This window comes from Chionomys nivalis, chromosome 9 (assembly GCF_950005125.1).
Source record: "Chionomys nivalis chromosome 9, mChiNiv1.1, whole genome shotgun sequence".
In the NCBI taxonomy this organism is placed as follows: domain Eukaryota; kingdom Metazoa; phylum Chordata; class Mammalia; order Rodentia; family Cricetidae; genus Chionomys; species Chionomys nivalis.
The window spans coordinates 30,840,354-30,861,704 of record NC_080094.1 but is presented as its reverse complement, the minus strand read 5'-3'; the positions used below and the strand labels follow the sequence as shown (position 1 = coordinate 30,861,704).

The following is a 21,351-nucleotide window of genomic DNA, read 5'->3' as shown; positions in this document are numbered from 1 at the left end:
TAAATAACATTGTTTGTAAGAGGCATAGAAAAATTTCATATTTTGCTATAAATGTATTTCATTTTTCTTTTTTTTTAATTTTCTCTTTAAAATGTGTCCCACATGGTCACTTAAAGGGAAAAAAAAACAAAGAATAAGTTAGAAACTTTACAGGTTATTTTCAACTATATCTCTAACTTTAGATCCTTGATAATTTATTATATTGTGAAATTATATATTTGATATATTTTTTTTCTGAAGGACTATATGTATGTTTAATGAAAAACTCTGGTGTTACTTAATACCATTCCATGTGAGGATTTTCTTTAGTCTCTCTCCTCTGAGTACTTCATAACCATAAAAGGAACTCTGGGAGGGGGGCAAAAAGCTAAATAATATTAGTGCTGGCTCTATGGAGATGGCTTGGTGGGCATAGTATTGGTCACACAGTGTGATGACCTGAGTTTGAATCCCCAGCGCACACACATAGCATCTGTAACATCAGTGTTGAGGTATACAAACAAGAGGACACTGGGAGCCTATTAATCTACTGGTCTATCTGAAACTGCAAGTTCCAGATTCAGCAAGAGAGCTGTTCTCAAAAATTAAAGTGGGAAAGGAGTTGAGGAAAATAAATTGACATCAACATCTAGCCTCCACACCCATATGGGCAAGTGAATCCACATGTACGCACGCTACACACACACACACACACAGCGGGGAGGGGTAATAACGCTGATGCTACGAGAGATCATTTTATGCTTTCATGGCCTGGAAAATAGGCGTGAGTACTAAAAGAAGTTCCAGCTGTGTGCCTATGAGTGATGGGTTCACAGGCCTGAGTGGAATGCTTCATATTGTGCCAGACTCATCTGAAGTCTTCTCCTGAACTCTGATCCTCTTCATCGTGGGCAGCTCGCCCATTGTTCCCTCTGCTCATGGGATGGCTGCAGGAGTGTGCACATATCCACACCACAACCTCTACCTGGAACATAAGTCAGCTCTACAGTATTTACCAGTGCATGTAGGTTACTATGCATGGGCAAGATGGGTTATCAACGATTATTGAGGTCTTTCTCGTGACCCAGATCTTAGTGGTGAGAAAATAACTCTTTGTGAACAAGGAGGACTTCTTTTATTCTGCTCATTCTTACCATATTGATGAGCAGTGTTGTGGGGGTTCAAGAAAATGCTGAAGGAAGACCCCAGACTCAAATATTATGCAAAAACAAAGGGTCATTCGTATCCAGGATCATTCACCTGTACAAAATGGCGATGACCAGGGACAAAGGGGTGCAGGCCCTTTTAAGCATAGCTAGGGGAATTTCAGGAACATCTAAATTTCAGGTCATCTAAAGCATGATTGGTTAAACAAGCAGCAGTTACATTAATATATTTTTGATTAGCTGAGGTTTTTAGTTTTTCTATCTTTGGCCACACTGGGACAAGTCTGAGACTGTTTTAGAAGGTTATAGGAACTGTCCTTTTTGGTCACTGTCTTACGATACTGTGGGGGCTGACTCAGCCCTCCTACATGTTTTCCTCTTCATCTCTGCTGCCAGAGGCAGTATTGACTAACGGCCCTTTGTTGGGGAAAACAAAACCTTGTTTTCTCTTAAAAAAAACTGAAACGTAGGGGGCTGGGAGAGATGGCTCAGAGGTTAAGAGAATTGCCTGCTCTTCCAAAGGTCCTGAGTTCAATTCCCAGCAACCACATGGTGGATCACAACCATCTGTAATGGGGTCTGGTGCCCTCTTCTGGCCTGCAGCATACACACAGACAGAATATTGTATACATAATTAATTAATTAATTAGATAAATAAATATTAAAAGAAGTGAAGAAGGCAAAACTTAAAAAAAAAAACCTGAAACCTAGATCCAATTGTGAATGGGTGAAATTTAGACTTCTCAGTGTTTGAATAGTCTCAAGTTATTTCAAATGAACTATTAAATATGACCCATGATTTAAATATGACCCCTAATTTTGATCATTACAATCTTCAATGGATGGATACAAGGAATGAAAGAATGAAAAAGGGAGGAAGAAGACGGTGGGAAAGGAGAAGAGGGGAGAGTGATAAGGAAGGAAGGAAAATAGGGGGAGGAAGAGAAGAAAGGAGAGTGGAGGTAAGTGGATTGGATGGATGGATGGATGGATGGATGGATGGATGGATGGGTGGATAGATGGGTAGATGGGTGGGTGGGGTGGGTGAATGGATGGATGGATATGAATAGATGGATGGGTGATGGATGGATGGATGGATGGATGGATGGATGGATGGATAGAGGGAGGTGGATGGGTGGGTGAGTGGATTGATGGATGGATTGAAGGACCAACGGACAGATGGATGAACAGGTGCAAAGGTGTGAAGGAGTGGGTTGGGGAGAAACAATAGGAAGAGGAATGAGTAAATGGCTCTCTCCTGGACTCCACACTATTGTATTTTCTCTCTCACATTTCCCTAGCCAATTTCCACCGCAAAGCATCAGTGATCATGGTGGACGAGCTGCTGTCGGCCTACCCACACCAGCTTTCTTTCTCTGAGGCTGGCCTTCGAATTATGATCACAAGCCACTTTCCTCCCAAGACCCGGCTCTCCATGGCCAGTCGCATGCTGATTAATGAGGTATCTGGAAAAGCTCAGTGAAGAAAGGGAAGTGAAGGGAGGGGAGGGAAGGAGAGCAAAGGGGAAGGGGTCAGTGCCTTCTGATTTAAAAGAAGCAGCACCTGCTGAGAGTTGAACAGAAACCAACCCTCAGCCCCTTCCCAGCATCTTTACCCTCAGAACCATCTGTGCCAGAGCCCTCTCCCGCTCCTCAGAGTATCGGGAGACATAACCTAGTCCCCTCTACTTACCGCTTTATTTTAATGAAAAAAAAAAAAGTTTAAAAAAATTTTTAAACAGGGTCTCACATAGTCTAGGCTGGCCTCAAACCCACTATGTAGCCAAAGAGTAACTTCTGTGTGCTGGGTCTGCAGCCTTGTGCTAGCACTCTCCGTTTATGGGGCACTAGGGATTGTACCCAGCATCTCATGTTTGCCAGACAAGTACTCTATCAGCTAAGCCATATCCCCAGCCAGGACCTGTTTTCTTCCATTTGAATAAATCTCTGCCTTTTAAATTTGTCTCCACGTTGCTAAGGAAAAGTTACCATAGTTTAAAACAAGCCAGTGCACCTGGCCTTTGCCCTCCCCTGCAGTAGCAACCTCACAACCATAGTCCCATCCGGGTGCTGTAGCTTCTTGAATATAGAAAAGCACTTCCCACAGCCTGGAGAAGACAGATAATGTCACGGTGCGCAGGTGTCAAAGGACTGTCCACCCCAGATGTAGAAACTTTCCCACAGGGAATTTGAAAGTTCTAGTGGGTCATAACAGCTTAATCCCCCCCCCCAAAAGGAAATTGTCTGAATCCGTTGTTGCTTTGGGGAAGTTCCCTAACACTTGACTCCGGAGTGTTGTGGATGCATCGCTAGGGAAGACCTTCCTGCCCGTGTTTTCCATCCCTCTGCCTATAGTGACAGATCACTTTCTATTTTCAGAGACAGAGACTGATAAACAGCAGGGCATATGCCAACGGGGAATCCGAAGTGGCCATCAAAATCCCAGTTAAGCACACTGTGGAGAACGGAACAGGGCCTAGCAGTGCCCCGGACAGGGGTGTGAATGGCACCCGGAGGGATGACATCATTGCTGAGGCTGACAATGAGACAGAGAATGAAAACGAAGATAACGAGAACAATGAGAACGACGAGGAGGAAGAGGAGGATGACGATGATGATGAAGGACCCTACACGCCATTCGACCCGCCCTGTAAGAGGTCCTTGATCTGGCCTTGGGAAGGGAGATACCTGGGGATCCTTGGGAAGACAGTCTTCACTTGGCTGCCTTTTTATTATTCAATTCCAAAAGAAACTCTTGATGAGTGGACATGTATCTGTAGGAAGTGTCTGCAGCAGGCAGGGCTGTGTTGTGAAACATTCAAAGATGCAGGCACGTAGGCAAGGGTTGGAGCGTGAAAGGCATTTTGTGGTTGAACGTCCCCTCTTAGTCTCTTACTCATGCTGCAGGACACTTTGTTCTGAGGTAGAAATGCACATGACACATGTCCACGGGTAGAGACACTTCTCTGCGGTTTCATCCGGGCTGGAAACACCCTGCCCAAGATGGCTCTGGCAGATGCATACTGGGTTCCTTTCTTCTCACTTCCTCCCTTTGCTTCTGTTCCGGATGCTGCATCTTCCACACCCCACTCTCTGAAGAGCAGCATCCGTGGAAAACACAGACCCATGCAGAAGCTAGTCCTTGGGGCCTTGGCCCCTGGGACTGACCAGGGACTGGCCCTGGCATGTTGGAAGAGTAGAGACAAGATGTATAAAAGCTTCCAGGCCCTTGGCTTGTAGGGCGTGTCCTTGAATGTTCCAATAACCATGTCTTTCACTCCCACCCATTAGCAGAACATGTGGACCAAACCCAAAGAATTCTGTGTCCTTGCTAGACCTTCAGGAAGATTCTGCCTGTTTCCTGAAGCCTGTCCTGGTCCAGTTCTCACTCACAGACATTCAGATATTAACTAGTGTGTGCAATTGCCCTGGACTGGCTGAGCTTGCCGGAGGGCTGCCCAAGCGAGTATTGTGTCATCAACCTGAAAGCCCATTTGGTAGCGGATGTGAGTCTGGAGTTCTGTTTTCGAGTGCAAAGCCTTGCAGTGTTTCTCCGTGTGTCCAGGGGGACAGGCAGGTAACAAGGCCAACTCAGAGCAGAACTACTTCTGAGTCCCCACCGATTCCCTAAGACAGGAGCCTTGATAGGCACTTACCAAATCTAATAAAGAAATACCATCCAGATTCCTGTAGGCCTGCCAAAGTTAAATTGCTTGTAGTTAGTAGATTATCTCAGTAGAAAAAAAAAAACACATAGAAACATACAGCCCCTCCCCATCTGTGGTTTTTCACTCATTCGCGGTTAATTGTGGTCACCCACAGCCACCATCCATGGTCTAAAAATATTAAATGGAAAATTACAGAAACAGTACATATGTTTGAAATCAAGCTCCAGCCTGGAACCTCCCATCATCTTGCTCTGCCCCAACTGAACCGTCCTTCTGTGCAGCAATGCATCCTGCATGTGCATTTTCCGTTTCTGTTTCTTATTAGTCACTAAGACTACATGTGTATATACATTTGTATTATAACTATAACATAACTGTTTATAGATGCAAATGGAGTTGAGCCCATGGGACTAGACATAAAATACATATACATTATATAAACAGCTATGCATAGTGCATGCATCTATACACCTACACATAAATCTACATATATTCTTGAGTGAAGAAAGCCTTACTGCCTACAAACAGAGATGTGTATGTAGGTAAACACATTTCCATAAACAACCCACTAGAAGGAAGTCCACCGAAATAAAATTGTATTTTGCTAGGTAGATATTTTTTTTCTATCATACACTTGTGTATTTGTTTTCTCTGCAATCAGAACAGAAATGAATGTTTATTATAGGTCTAAAACATTGCTCAGTTCCTTTTACTCTCTGCCTGACCTAAGCATTCTTAAAAGTCAGCACTAGAACTCCAAAGCAAGTCCTTGCAAAGGCCTCTGACACTTGGTACCCCGGCTTTGTCTCCCAGTCACCGACTGACTTCTGTGAAGTCATATCACCACAAATACATGGCCTCCACAGAAAAGAAGTGTGCTTTTTAATTCCTGCTGTGTCCTAGCCTGGCAGAAAATGGCACAAAATGGCTTAGAGGGCACCCAACACTTAGGTTCTAAGAGTACAAATAAACATATCCCCTGGGGCTCTATTTGGAACAAATGGGGATAGAACAAAATGCTGCTGACTCAGGAGAGGAACAAACCCCTTCCCACTCAGAAACAGAAGACAAAGCTTCCTGAAATGTGTGCCGTCCTGCTTCGTTCCTCCTCCAAGTCATTTTCAAAGCCCTTGTCTGTGCTGCTTGCTTTGCTCAGGGAAGGAAATCTGTTACCTTGTGTTTGGAGTCATAATTTAGACACTGCTCTCTGTATTTCTACCTTTAGGGTGGATGTGACTAAGGAGCAAGGACACAAAGTGTGACTATACAGTTTCAGGGCAGTGAAACCATTTTCCTGATTTTTTTTTTTTAATCTGTCAGTGCCAAACCAAAACAGCTGAAAACCATGAAGGGGAACTTGGACCTTGGTGGCACCAGCTTACACTGTGTGCAGCTTTCTCTAATCAACCCCATCCTCCCTGCCCTCTGAGTCCCATGGCATGACCTCATCTTCTCACTCATTTTTAGTTTCTGAGGAATATTAGAGAGCCAAGTTGAGGTCATTGCTTGTCCTATTCACTTTGTAACCCTTGATTGGTGGTCTATTTCTTTTTTTCTCTTGTCTCTGTGGCTCTCTCCCCCTGCTGTAATGCCAACAAGGGGATTCCCCTAGAGCTCCAGCTAGGTAAAGCCTTGATGCCCAAATGAAGAACTCGCATAGGACCCAAAGATCACCTCTTAAAGCCCATCACAAAACAACCCATAGACTTGCATGCAATTCGAAAGCTTTGCATGTGTGCCAGTCACAGCAGCTCTTTTGCTGGGTCTCCAGAGTATATGCTCCCTGTCTGGCCTAGGTAAAAATGTCTACATCATCATCTAAAGTTCAGCGAGGCTTGTAATAGCAAAATGCCTGTGCAGAGATTTGAAACAGCCCTATTAAGGCTATATCGTTAGGAGCTGCAGCAATTAGCTGGGACCATTGGTGTCTGGTTGTCCGAATAGCTGATGTGGCCACCATAAGGTCTCAAGGAGTCAGGACAGCACAGAGAGTCCAGGAGCTGCCGGTTGGCTAGTTATCTTGCCCATCCCCTCTCTGTCTTTGCTTATGTACAGGAAAATGAGCCCTGGAAGGAAAGCTTACAATAAGAGTTTCATGGCCATTAAGAGTCATTTTAACAGATTTTTAACAATGTTTAAGACATGCCTGGTGGCCCCGGGGAAAGGTGGGACCCTCACCTATCCCACTAATATCTCATCTTTAATCCACCCAAGAACTCTGCGAGTTCAGTGTTACTGGATCTACACTTTACAAATAATAAATGTAAGATTTGGAGAGTTGGAGTAACTGTTCTAGTTCTGTTTCCATTGCTGTTATGAAACACTAATCAAAACCAACTTGAGGAGGAACGGGTTTTTATTTGGCTTACATCTCCCAATCAGAGTCCATCATTAAGGGAAGCCAAAGCAAGAACTCAAGCAGAGCAAGACCCTGGAGGCAGAAACTAAAGCAGAGGCCAGGGGAAACTTTTTTTTTTTTTTTAACATCTTTGCCCTCCTTCAGTCAGACTCTCTCTGGACTCCTAGCCCCCAAATTATGACATGGAGACATTTTTTTGATTTATGAAATCTTGGCCTTAGCTTAGGTTTATTCCTAACTAGCTCTTAAAACTTAAATTAACTCATTTATATTAATCTATATTCTGCCATGTGGCTCATTACCTCTCCTCAGTACCGTACACCCAACTTCTGCATGACTAGTTGGGAAATCCCCCGTTTCAGATTCTTTTTCAGAGTTCTTATCTCTGTCCTGAAGTCCCACCTATCCTCTCCTTTCAAGCTATTGGCCATTCAGCTCTTTATTAAACCAATCCGAAGATGCCTTAGGCAGGCGAGGTAAAGCAGAAACATCACACAGTGTACAAAAAGATTATCCCAACACCCCCTCATGTCTTCACAGCCTACTTTCTTCCACACCCCAGTACCACCTACCCACGGTGACAATGCCCACAGTATACTGGACCCTCCCACATCAGTAATTAATCAGAAAAAATGCCCCACAAGGAAAGGCTTGCCTACAAGTCAGTCTGAGGGAGGCATTTTCTCAATTGATATCCCTGATTCTCACATGACCCTAGCATGTGTCAAGTTGAAAACAGACAACCAACCAACACAGAGATGCAACAACTCAGCTCCCAAAGCAGAGAGTGCCTGCATCCCAGTGCTCTCTGATGAGGAAGCCACACCCTCCTTATAGATTCTTCTGCCTTGCCCATCTGATAGGGCAAGCTGGTGCCAGCAATGACAGGTACCTCTTCTACGTAGTTTAAAAAAAAAGGAAAGAAAGAAAGAAAGAAAGAAAGAAAGAAAGAAAGAAAGAAAGAAAGAAAGAAAGAAAGAAAGAAAGAAAAGAAAAAGAAAAAAGAAAGAACAATTTAGAGGCTAATAAGGTGTAACATGAAATAGATTGCACATGGTTTGAAGAGATAAATTGTATTAAGCGTTACATTAATCACTGTTCAACATAAGGAGGTAAGAAATTACCTCCTTAACTCTGATGGGGATATGAGATTGTTCAATCATTTTGGAAAAGTATTTTTAATCCTTAGTAAAAAGTTAAGCACACACACTTTATGGCTTGGCAGCTTCCCCTCAGATCTTCAGCCAGAACAAGGCCGTGCTCTCCAGAAGAACCAACCAAGGCTATTGATAGGCACTGTCATGATTATGTTCTACAAATGACCACCACCCAATGTCCAACCCCAGGGGAATGGATAAACAATGCCAGCTTATTCCAGGCAATTAAAAGGAATAAACTCATGGCACTTTTATCTGCAAACAAACATGGTAAGCAGAAAGAAAGACTACTCAGTGATTAATTCCTTCGAAGTTGGGGATGAATAGCTCATGTGTGGTAGTCAGGGTAAGGGTAAGCTAGAAAGAGGCACAGAGAGCTTTCTGGAAGGTGGAGATGTTTTGTGTCTCAGTTGGCATGGATGTCACACCTGGGCATATGTATCTTTTTCCGATAGGCTAATTAGAAGTTGAGTAGGACCATAATGAAAACCAAAGGATTTCAGTTAATATATTTGTCAAACCTGAGGTTACAAGGAATTCATGGCAGGATAGTCACCTTCACAAGCATTTCTAGGTGTTTCTGGTATGAAAATACTCAAGCACCACAGAATGGTTGAGGCAGACATCTCTGGCAGGTCCATCATCTTGTCCTTTTACTTTTTAAGTGTGGAAGAGCTCATTTGCAAACCCTTTTCAGCTCATGATGCAACACCAGGAACTTTCATTAGGTGGCGCTGTGTTGGCTGGCACTGTAATTTGGGACCCGTTAGTGGAGAACAAACTGGTGGTCTTCCCAGCTCCCCACACTGACACACCTGCCCACACACTGTTCCTTTGTGAATACCTTCCTCATCTTCTCCCACCTGGCCCAGTGTTGTCTGAAGTGACTCAGTTAGTACAAGAGCTAACCAACAGGTGGGCAGCACATAACCTCTCTTTTTCTGTTTGGTTTTGTGTGTCCAGTTTGGGTGGCGGTGGAAAACCTTTTAAGCCTTTTAAGAAAAGAGGTATATGATAATACTTAGCTCTAGGGAAAGCAGTGTGAAGGCTCCCAGAGCAAAGAAATAAATCTGGTTTTTTTTTTTCCTTCCTTTCCTTTCCTTTCCTTTTTTGTTTGTTTCTCCCCCACAGCTGGCAAACTGGAAACCGTGAAATGGGCATTCACCTGGCCACTGAGTTTCGTCTTGTACTTCACTGTCCCCAACTGTAACAAACCCCACTGGGAGAAATGGTTTATGGTGACATTTGCTTCCTCTACACTGTGGATCGCAGCCTTCTCCTACATGATGGTGTGGATGGTGAGTGTGTAAGGGACCCTGTGCATCGCTGGGTCTCGTTAGAGCAAAAGGTGTCGGGTAACTCTACCATCCAGTTATTACTCCAGCGGGTCACAGAACAGCCCACACTTTTGCTCGGAGGGTAAAAATCACAAGTGTTTGCTCCGCTTGCATAACCATAGGCTGGCTTGATTGAATTATGCTATGTCAAGCTCTGCAGCTCTGCACAACTCCAGGATGGCCACTTTTGATTCAGGTAGCAGGCTGGGGTCGCATCTACTTCATGGTGTTGATTCTTTTTCTTTGGGTTGGTACTATCCTGGAACGGGTAAAGTGGAAACGTTGGGTGCCTCTTGGGGTCCTCCCTGGGGACCAATCTGTCTTCCTATTACTTCCTGTCCACACTCCACACCCTGCATCTGTGAGTGAAAGAAGTAATTCCCCAGCTGTAGTGGAGGAACAGTAGCAGAGCCTCAAGCCAACGATGTGACTGCTCAAGGGTCCCTTCCAAGCTAAAATAATGATCCATTGATGGGACTAGGTTATGGGGCCTCAAAGGAACGCTGCCCCAGAGTCATTTTTGGAAATACGGACAGCTCATTTCTGTACCCCTTAACTGGGGAGCAAACCTAATCCATCAGAATTGGAGTTGGGCAGAAATTGAAAGCCATGACAAATTATGCAAATCCAAATTAGCCGCACTTGGGTGTTTGACAGAAGGGCAGTATAATTCAGGAGGATTCAACTTAAAGCTCGAAAACATTCTGGGAAGATGGTTTTGGAGGTAATATCAAACTTGTAAAGCTGGCATGATAAAGTCACAGTTACTCCTGGCCTCAGCCTCACGAGTAAATGGAGTTTTACAACTAGAAGTATCGTGACTGAGGGTTCTCACTCAGTGAGGCTCCCACAGCAAATTGTCTTCAATGCAGAGTTGGGAGACAGGATTGCTGTCCCTGACCTCAAGGTCTAAAATCCACTACTCATAGAAAGTACTAATCCTGATAGTGAGTGACAACTTCAGGAGAAGCCAGTGGCCTGGACTCGGCTTCCCAAACCCACCAGTTCCCCAGAGCCCCAGGCTTGACCATAGCATCCTAAGGACAGTGAAAGAATGGTGGACCAACCCCAGCAGAGCCAGGCCACAGTCCTGCAGACCCAAGGCTTGGCCAGGCAGCAGCAGCTTTGTTTTACAGAGGCTCTTAAAAAGAACATAGAAAGATGTGTTTCAGCATCCTCCTTTCCTCCCTGGAGACAGACATCAGAAGCTTGAGGCCACCCTGGCTTAAATTCAGCACAGAATGGAAAGGAGAGCTTTTTCTGGTTTGGATCTGAATGTATTGAATTCACATCCCCCATCCTTTCACCACTGGCCGAGGCATACTGTGAATGGACTCCCAGCTGAGACACGCGGTTTACATCTCCTCAGGATATTAAAGAAGGTGTGAATGCCCCAGTGGCACCCTGAGATGGCCTAAGAGTTCCAGGTGTTGCAAGCCCCATTTCCTTAAGCCAACCAACAAGAGATTGGTCTCTTTTTCTCCCTACTTGGCAATGGATCCTGGCTCTGCCACCGTCTCTCTTGGCAGCTCCTTGCTGCTATGGTTCCCCTCTTGAAATCTGGGGACAGCCGTGGACTCATCTGTGTGGCTGAGCAATGGGTCATAGCAGCCCACCCTTTGCACTCCACCTCCATGGAAACTGAGAAGCTGCCTTGCAGATGAGCCCACCAGCCCAACACGGAGCCCTGTCTGCCACTTACTGGCAGCTTGGGACCTGGGCAGATGCCTCCCTGTTCTGTTTCCTCATCTGAGGAATGGGAAGAGCAGAGCACTCAAACCAGATGGCTGTGAGAATTAAGAAAGTTAAAACTGAGCATTTAGCCCAACGCCTAAGTACTAAAAAGAGAGAAAGCGATTATGGTGAAGAAGTTGACAGTGACAGCGAGATTTCCAAGTGTTCTTTTCTTTCTGTCGTGTGACCAAAAGCAACCTAGGGAGGAAGGTGTTTATTTCATTTTCCATTTTCAGACCACAGTTCCTCTTTGGGGGAAGTCAGGAGGAAGCTCACAGCAGGAATTTGCAGGCAGGAACCGTGGAAGAATGCTGCTTACTGCCTTGCTCTTCAGCCCACATTCAGCTACTTTTCGTATACACCCCGGGGCCAACCGCTACAGATAGTGCTACCCACAGTGGACACGACTCTCTTGCATTAATTGACAGTCAAGAAGAAGTCCCCTCGCGTCAGTCTGATGGAGGCAGTTTCCTCAACTGAGATTCGTCTTCCCCCATGCGTCAAGTTGACAAGCAAAATTAGCTGTCACGCTGACTTAGCAGAAGTGGGGATGGGAAAAGCTGGATAGGACCTCCCCTGGCAAGACCAGCTGTGAAGCCAGCCCCTCTCCAGGTCTGATCAGCGTGATTGCAGATCTGCAAGCACACTGTACATTCCTAGCACAGCTTGACAGCCTGAATCATCCAGGGCCGTCTTGAGTTCAAGTGTTTTGTTTCAATATTGTCTTTTCTCTTACGTTCTAGTTTTTCCCAGTGTGCAAGCATCACCAGAAAGGAACAAATGATAGCCCCACCTTTCATTGAAAAGTCTGGGTTCTGTCTAAGCATCACCCTAAGGCCAGCAGTACAGGTCTCATCCACATGATGTTCATGCCCTCCAGGGTTAAAATCCAGAAAATATGCTGCCCCACCCCCCACCCCCCACCCCTAAGATGGCCCAAAGTAGAGACTTTTCTACATCTTGATCAGAGGGAACTTGTGCAGGTAGCCCATGGTGTCTCTTGGTTCACTGTCTCTTCGTGCTTCCTCCAAGGTCACCATCATCGGTTACACCTTGGGAATCCCTGATGTCATCATGGGGATCACCTTCCTGGCTGCTGGAACCAGTGTGCCCGACTGCATGGCCAGCCTTATCGTGGCCAGACAAGGTGGGATCTCCAGGGACGATGAGGATAGGGAGGGAAGGAAGGGAGGAAGGATTCTCTGACTGGTGGGGGCTGTGCAGTGTGGCAAGGAAGGGGGCCACAGATGCTTCTTAGAAGGAGAGATAGGTGGTAGCAACCTTAGTGCCATGTTGGCCAGATGGCTTCCTGAGATCAGAAATGTAAAGAAAAGAGGCAGAAGACATCGCTGTGTAAGGCACAGATGCTCGCCCAGGCAGCTACAGCCCTTTCTGGTCATTATTATCATCTATTAATTGTAAAATACCTACCAATAAGTACAGAAAAAATAAAAACAGCTAGCCTAGAGTGAGTCAGACACTGAAGTCATTCAGCAACTCCAAGAGGTAGGGATGACTATGCTTTGATTTCATAGATAAGGAGAGAGACAACCCCCATAATTAAGCTCACTCATAACATAGCACCCCCAAGTTGTCAGCAGTCAGTTCTCAGCACGTGACAGGTAAAGCTTACCTGTGGACCCTGTCAACAGTGACACCCTTCCCGGCAACCACGCTCGTTTCCATGCCTGGTAGACATTGAGAGGCATTTATTTTAAACAACAGCAGCAACAAAATTTATCACAGTGCCCTATAGAAACTCTACTGATGGCGTTATCTTTATGTCACTCGGTTATTAAGAAGCAGTGAATTCGGGGTAGGACAGGTGGGAAACAGTGCTGTGATGTGCAAGTTAACAAGCCTATGGACCCATGTTTGTGCCATGGGGTTTATTTCTTCTGAAAGGTGGGCTCAGAAGTTCCAGTATTCTTGGAACCAAATATGGAATTTTTTTATCACTTACACTATCTTCATATCTGAAGTGAAGTCAGGAGTCAGCAGGTTGTGGGTTCTCTGTATGATAATCTGTTATTTTTCATACCACTTATGGGCTAAGAGAGAATCAAATACATGGTCCAGCAAAATTCCTACCAGGCTGCCAGACCAAAGACTCAGGAGAGTCCCTTGTGAGTGCTTCCTACTGAGTTCCCCTTCCTCTCTAATGGTCTCTTGTCCTTGCAGGGATGGGAGATATGGCCGTGTCCAATTCCATCGGGAGCAATGTGTTTGACATCTTGATTGGGCTGGGTCTTCCCTGGGCTCTGCAGACTCTGGCTGTGGATTATGGATCCTACGTGAGTGCTTTCCTCCATAACTTCTTCAATCCAGACTAAACAGGCTTCTTCAGTGGCCTAGGCCGTTAAACTGTTGTCTGCTAGTAAAGAAGGTGTGAAGATATTAACGTTGTGAGGGAGGCAAATTCCTCTGGTACAGATCTTCCAGAGTCACAGGTATGGAGACAGAGACGTAAGACCCTAGAGTAGAGGTCGGCAAACTTTCTGTCTCAAACAGGACATAAGTATAGGCTGGTGTGGGGGGCTAGATGGTCTCTGTCACAGCCACTGCCTCCGCTGCAGCAGCAGAAAAGCAACCACAGAACTTTATAGAAGCTGAAATTGGAATGTTTGAAGCTTCCATGTTGTCATATATTATGCTGATTTCTTTTAAACAATTTGAAGAGGTAAAGATCATCTTAATTCATGAGCTCTGCAGAACCAGTCAACGGACCAGAATTGGCTGCAACCTCTAGCTAGTTGCATTGCGTGTAAAAAGAGATGGTAGAGAGAAATCATCTAGGTGGAGTATCTTGAACATGTGTCGTCTTTTGGGTGGTCTCAGATTCCAAATAACTCTCCTTAATTCTGCCGGTCAGCGAGTAAGGTTGCTGTCAGTCAGCTCCTGTGATTGGCCCACATCAACCATACTCACAACTGTGTGATGTATAAACTAAAATACTGACAGATGCACCTGGATGTACATCATCTAGCTTGCCTAGCATCCCCCTTTATTGCTCATGAACAAAACACCATCAACCAGCAGCATTCCAAGAGCAAGGATTGGCAGAAGCCTCTGGGGGCGGGGGGACTGTGTTAACACCTGCTGCACAGAAGGTCATGTTACTCTTTTATTTGTTAGAGTAGTATCACTAGGTACTATTAATATACTGCAGACAATTCAAAAGTTTCACTGGGGTAACCCAGCAACAGCTAATTTCCTGCTAAAATTTCATTGCAGATGTTCCCACTCTGACAGCGCCTAGGAACACTTCCAAAAGGAAACCCAGGGAGTGTGGCAGATTCCATCATGTGGCTCTGCTAGCTTTTGAGACCCTCTCTAGTGTAGGGAAAGCAAAGGCACAGGAGACAGTGCATGGAGGTGGCTAATGTCAGGCCTTTCCCCATCCCTTTGTCCAGACCTCATTTGCCCAGCAACTTGCAAGAAGGGTCTTGACATTTGTTTAGCTGTGTCCTCAGGAAGGAGATGAGAAGCTAATGGACACCTCCTGGAGCAGGTTCCCCAGCAGCTTCTCTGAGTGACCCAGGGCCCAACCCCATTTAACATCATTCTTGTTCTTAAGCTGGGGACAGTGGTATTGAGTGTACTTAAGTTCAGCCACTAAGGCTGGCTTGTCACTTCCTTAAGAGACAAGGTCTGCCAATGCTAAAGGCATCTCCTGGGGTTTGTCTACAACTGGCCCACCTGAACCTTTACTTTCTTACACATGCTTTCTTCATGGAGCAAACAATGCCTGTGATTAGTAGCGGATGGCAGCAGACCCTTCTGCAGTGCTGGTAATTCTGTGCAGCGGACTGGCTGATGCTCTAGCCCCTGGCCATCCATGACATGGAGGCCCTTGGTATGGGGCTGATGCAAATGAAGAAGGGATGTTTCAGTTTTACTACACTTTAATTACTTTAAATTTATACAGCTCCATGGAGTTTAGGGTTGCCTATGGGACACTGTAACTCCAGAAGATGACATTTAAATGATCCACCGTGTAGCCCAGAGAAAACCAGTGTTAGCTCCTTGGCTTATTTTCTCCTTCTAGTTTGTTTTAGACGGCTGAGATCCACTACATGGATATTTCATATGTTGCCTTTTTTACTTCTTACTAGATGAAACACATTTCACTTAAAATCTCATTAGAAACCTCATTTTCAAAGGTGGCCCAGGATTGTCGCATCTGGGTTTTCCAGAAGGTACTTGGCCATGCTGCTGTTCAGGGACACTCACATGGCTTTGAATGTCACTGTCATGTTTAGTGAAGCCTAGGCAGCATCTCTGGCCTCAAACTGACTTACTGTGCTCTTAACATAAGTGCAGCAGTTACATGACCTTGACTTCCTTAGAAAACTCTTGAGTATCTGCTGGTGGTTGGTTTTCCTTGATAAGAAAAGCAAGAAAGACGCCCTCAGCCCAGCTCAGCATCAGTCACCCAGATCCACTGCAAGACATTCACAACCCTTCCAGTTTACTCCGGTTTCTTTCGCACTTTCCTTCCTCCCTCTTATCAAAGTTACGAAAAAGTTTTTGAAAAAAAAAAATGGCCTTTATCTGAAATCCAACTACTTCTGGTCTCCTCTGTTGAGAACTAGAAGACAGTGCCTAAAAACCAGGCAACCACAAGAAGAAAAGAAACTGTGCTCTGAATACTAAATGTTTATCCCATCGACTCACTTGATGTGACAGGAGCAGGAGACAGCCCTTCCTGCGTAAGGTCCACTGTATGCACCAGCTTCCATTGCTATAATGAAATAATAGAGACAACTAACTTAGAGAGAGCGGAGATTTGTTTTGCTTCGCAGTCCCCTTCAATGGCATGCATTCAGTGACCCAAAGACTGTCTGTGGGCCCACCCCTTAGGGGTCGACACTACTCCCATCAGCACTAACCCATTAACACACAAACCTTTGGAGAAAACTACCTATATTCAAACCATAGCATCTTCTGTGTTTGATGGAGGGTTTGTTTATTTTTTATTCTTAATTAAAAATTGTTTTCATGCAATATATTTTGATTGTATTTTCCTCTCCCTCAACCCCTCCCAGAGATTATTCCATCTCCTTCCAACTTCATATTCACACTCTGTCTCGTGGTCTCTCTCGTTCATCTCCATCTCTCTCAAAACAAAAAATCAAAACAAACAAACAAAAATCCAGTAAGACAAAAAAAAAAGCCAAATTTGTTTTGTTTTGACTGGGATAACAGGATATGATCATAGAAGATAAAATAATGAAATCTCTAAAACAGTTACAGTTCATCCCAAGAGTAAAATAAACAAGGTTCTTGTACCAACTTTGAAGTTTTCCTGACCAAACATGGACATCAGGCCTGAAACTGAAACTCAGGCAGGCAGGCCTTCAACCACTGGTAACCCCCAGTCATCGCCTACCTTTCCTCTCCTCTCACAGCCCCCCAAAGGTATAGAGAATGGAAAATGAGACATGCTCACAGCTATGAGACATACCTTTTCCAAGTCACAATCCCTAGTGACAGGGTCACACAATAAAACAAAACCTGAGGTCCAGACTCATATTTTCCATCTAAAGATAAGATAATTTAGGTCTATTTGGCCATTCTGTCGAACTATACGACCGTAACTGGGCCTGTGGTGAAAATCTCTGCCGTCATGCCCAAGTTTGCTTGGACAGATTGTAGAAGAAGGTGCCTCAGGTTGCATTGTGTCTAAATACGGCTTTCAACGGCCAGTTGCAAGGAAGACCTTCATTCACTTTTAGAAATACAGGCATTCAAGGACCTTTCTAAAGACCTCTCTTTTGAAGGGAACTCACCATCGTTTACAGGCCTCGGGAAAATCAAGATTTCATTTTGTGTGTAGAGGGAGCCTGGGATCTGAGTTCATCCTCCTCTGTGTGGGGGCTATCTAGGTGTGTCATCACTTCTTGGTGAAAATGACTTTGCCTTGAATTTTATATGTTCAAAAGAAGTGTGATAGCGTATTTTTGCAATACTATTGGCAACATAAGAACTATTTAGAAGCCATGGTTGTAAGGTTTTTGAAGTGTGTATTCTGGAAACTATCTTCCACAGCAGCGATAGTGTTCATGATCAGGAAGACTTCATGTGGAATCAGGAGAAGGTAAATGGGTCAGAAATGAGGTCAGGAAAGCTATGAGCTGAATCAGAGTAGCCATCAGCCAACCAGCCTTGAGTTGTCGGCCCAAGCTTAATGGGCTGCTTTGAAACTTATTTCCCTCAAATAATTTACTTTCAGCTTGATAGGGCTTTTAAAGAGAAAAGAATTCTCATGAAATAAAAGATGCCTAAGTCTTACCCAAGAACCCCCACAGGCAGAACACTCTGTTGGCATAGATGTACTGCCCACCCAGCTTCATGCCACACTCAATCTCTTCCCGCCTTTTTAGCATACCGGCCATGAACCATTGCTGCTGGAGTCCGAGTTTAGCATCTCACACATCATCTCAGTACCGGTTGTCATTTACACATGGTGGGAAGTTTTCTTTGCTTAAACAGAGAATGATTTTATCTCCTTAGTAGAATTGGCACACAGTCCCTTTGTGTAGAACAGCTCCTCAGAGCTTTACCACAATCCTGGCCGTGTGACATTATTTGCATTCATGGAGTTGATCCTGAGTTTCAAAGAAAAGTTTTATCTCCATTCCTAGATCTGGGACGAGCTTCGAGGTTATGCCCTATCTCAAATGAAATACTTCCATCGCCAGCAGCTGAGCTTCTTGACAAGGGTGGGCTTTAATTACGTGGCAAACACAGGAAATACGCTTGTCCTGATACTCCAGGAAGTGATGCTTGGCCAAAACAATGGTACAGCATTTGACCCCACTCAGCTGGGTCTTTGGTGTTGCGCAGAAGCCTGGAGTTCACAAAAGCACAGGGATTTCTATTCTTTCTTCCCTCCTGGAGCTTCTGCCCTTTCGTTATGAAGGTCATCCTGCAGGTATCAGCTTAGATGTCGGGGGTGGGGGGATCTCCCAAGCCTGAATTGAGTGTCACTCTTGTGTTCTTCAGCATGCAGGTATGCAAGGGTTAGGGTGTCTAGAGAAAGAGGGAGCCTGTTGGGACAAAGAGAGCACTAATGCCGAAACACTGAGGGAGGTCATGCTCAAGAAGAAAAGAAAGTCCAGGTTGTGGGGGTGTGGGATGCGATAAACAGGAGCTGCACCAGTGGCCTCGGCTGGACAGAGGGCCTACGTTTCACACCAAGTGAAATACAGTTCTGATCCCATTCTGCAGATCAGAAAGCCAAGACCCACGGAGGTTATGTCCCACAACCGGAAAGGCATCATTGCAAATGCCCATAGTGCCGCAGCAGCGGGCAGAGGGGTGTTGGTGATGGGGTAGAAATCCAAGCTGGTTTTATCTAAGTTTGAATCTTTGCTGAAAGACAGAGTGGGATCTACTTGTTAAAGACAAGGTGGCTTCCTATACGTCGTCATATAAAGAGAGAAGGAATAGGAGGGACAAGCACTGCTGACTCTAGCTCCACCTCTCAGTGGTCCACAGACACTACTGGGACTGCGGTCTCCGCTCTCTCCCTTGGCTAAGTGAGTGATGTTTCTATAGTAAGTTTGTCTCGGGCTTGAAATATTCCAGTCCTTTCCTGAGGAAAATCCCTTGTTCAATCACTGTCTTTTTGACTTTCATGGGGTTCCTTAAGTGGTCAGTGCCCCAAGTTTATCTGGTCCAGGGGCATCACTATGTGGCTGTGTGCTGAGGTGAAGGACCCATTTGAAAGATGGCACCGATGCATGGAAAGGGGAAGTTAGGACTTACTTGCTACCAGCATTTGGTTTGCCCTCATCTGCACCCTGAGTTGTTCCCAAGGGAGAGGCTTCATTTCAGAAAGGACGCTCAAGGGCCTCCTTCCATTTAGCTTGACAGTAACCGCAAGACATCTTTCCACATCTCTGACATCAAAAGCGAGCAGCCTGTGTGGGTTTAATGACCTCTCCCAACCTCTGGAGAGACCTGCCGACAATTCTGAAGCAATTTTTCCATCTTGTCCAGATGGGATTCCCAAGTCATAATTATGGGATAATTTCCATCCCAGCCTCTGCTCTGCCTGACGTTAGGTTCTCACACTCAGCAGTGAGGAACACATGCATTTTTAGAGATTTTGACATCTCTATCCTCTATGGCTTGCTTGGAAGCCAGCTAGTTACCTAAGTGCCCAGAATAAATAATCTTAAGAGTCGAGTTGGGGAAATGAGTTCTTCTTATACCATTATGGTGATGCACAGCATTGTGGTAAGATTTCACAGAACCGAGGAAATCAGGACAGAGTTCATGTTTCTGAGTTGGGGTTTAGAAATGTACAATAAATAAATAAAATTGTACACGCAACATTAGTAGGAAGGTCTTCCCTTTTCTCCATGAGCTTACTCCAATATCCACAGAGATAAAAAGACTTTACAGTGAGTTCATGCTTTCTTGTAGCAAGCACTAATGGAACGCCTACTATGCATTGGGGTGCTATGGTAAGCAAGCCAGATATCCCTGTGCTTCTTGAATGACAGCCTGGGGGAGGAGCCAAGTATATAAGTAAATCCAAACGAAGCATGTGGTGCTTGCCCTTCAGAGTGTAACTGTGCAGAAAGTGAGGCTGTGTGAGGCTGGGGCGGGAGGACTTGAAACACTGGTAAGAAAGTAGCATTTGTTCTATGTCTAAGATTATCTGAGCAAGCATTTTGAGAAGACTTTTCCAAGCAGACAGAAAGAAAAAAACAACAACAACTTGTAAAAGCCCAAGATGTGAGAAGTCTTGGCATACTAGTGAATGCCACACTACCCAGGGTAGCTCCTACAGTTATGGTAGAGGGAGGGGAAGAGTTGAAGGTGAATGGCAGGAATGACAGCGGAGACAGAGCAGTCGTGTGTCAAAGAACATTGTAAGCCATAGTAGCAGAAAGGGTGTCTGAGAGATAAAGACATGATGAAGTCTTGATGTCCTTCAGAAAGAAGAATGTGCCAGGCATGATGGTACACGGTTTAGTTCCAGCAATCAGGAGTCAGAAGCAAGTAGATCTATAGTGAGTCCAGCCAGCCTGGTCTACGTAGTAAGTTCCAAGTCAGCCAGGGCTGCACAGCGAGACCCTGTCTAAGAAAAAGAAGACTATGAGAACTACACAGAGAAGGGGCTGGAACCAGGCAAAACTGGTGGCAGCAAAACCAGTAGGAAACATTTGCAGTAGAGACAAATTAGCACGCTGCTATCTGTGTAACAAAAGTCCTGAAAGCATAAATCTGCTAATATCTATTCCTCACCATGCACCTGTGTGTTGACAAGTGTTTGGCTGATCTGACCTTGGTGCCAAGCTTCAGAGGACTCTGCTCAAAGTGTCTTTTACCCTTGTTGGACCAGTGGCCTCAGAAGACACATTCTTATGATAAAAAACTGAAACACGAGAAGCCATGCCCAACTGTGCAAACACATTTCAAATATTTGTTTCTATCAGGTCAGGCCTACTTGTGTCCTGTTGGCTAAAGCACATCACCAGCCAGACCCCACATCAGAAAGGCAGCAAACTACTTCTGCCCTCTGGGAGGCTAGAGGAGTAGGGAGCTGTAACCCTAACACAGGGGATGGGGGAAACCAATAGTTCACTCTGTATCAGTTGTAGCACTGGAGCCAGGGAATAACAGATGTTAAGCAAAAGACACAGAAACAATGCACACAAACCCTTGGGTGTTAGTGAGGTGAGATGGTCATAGTCAGTCAGTACTGCATTGACTATTGTGGACAGTTTGGGTTTTACCATCAGGACTGGTGAGGATTTTAGTAAGGCACATCACTTTAAATTTTGGAGGTGTCATTTGATCCTGTTTGAAAACCTACGGGAAGAAGTCAAGAGTGGAAGATGGAAGGCAAGTCCGGAAGCTGGAGTTGAGATGGTTGGAATAGAAACGGGAATAAATTGGGTTCTTAAAGGAAGAAGTGACAATTAAGTTTTCT

The 21,351-nt window shown here is 45.0% G+C and overlaps 1 protein-coding gene across 1 annotated transcript in view; it reads left to right on the top strand.

Moving 5' to 3' along the window:
• Positions 1-21,351, top strand: part of Slc24a3 (solute carrier family 24 member 3) — a 458,281-nt gene that overhangs the window by 421,105 nt on the left and 15,825 nt on the right. The window contains exons 11-15 of the mRNA XM_057781502.1: positions 2,447-2,607; positions 3,524-3,794; positions 9,460-9,626; positions 12,432-12,546; positions 13,581-13,693. Of these exons, the coding sequence (XP_057637485.1) occupies positions 2,447-2,607; positions 3,524-3,794; positions 9,460-9,626; positions 12,432-12,546; positions 13,581-13,693 (827 nt within the window). The remainder of the gene's footprint in view (positions 1-2,446; positions 2,608-3,523; positions 3,795-9,459; positions 9,627-12,431; positions 12,547-13,580; positions 13,694-21,351) is intronic.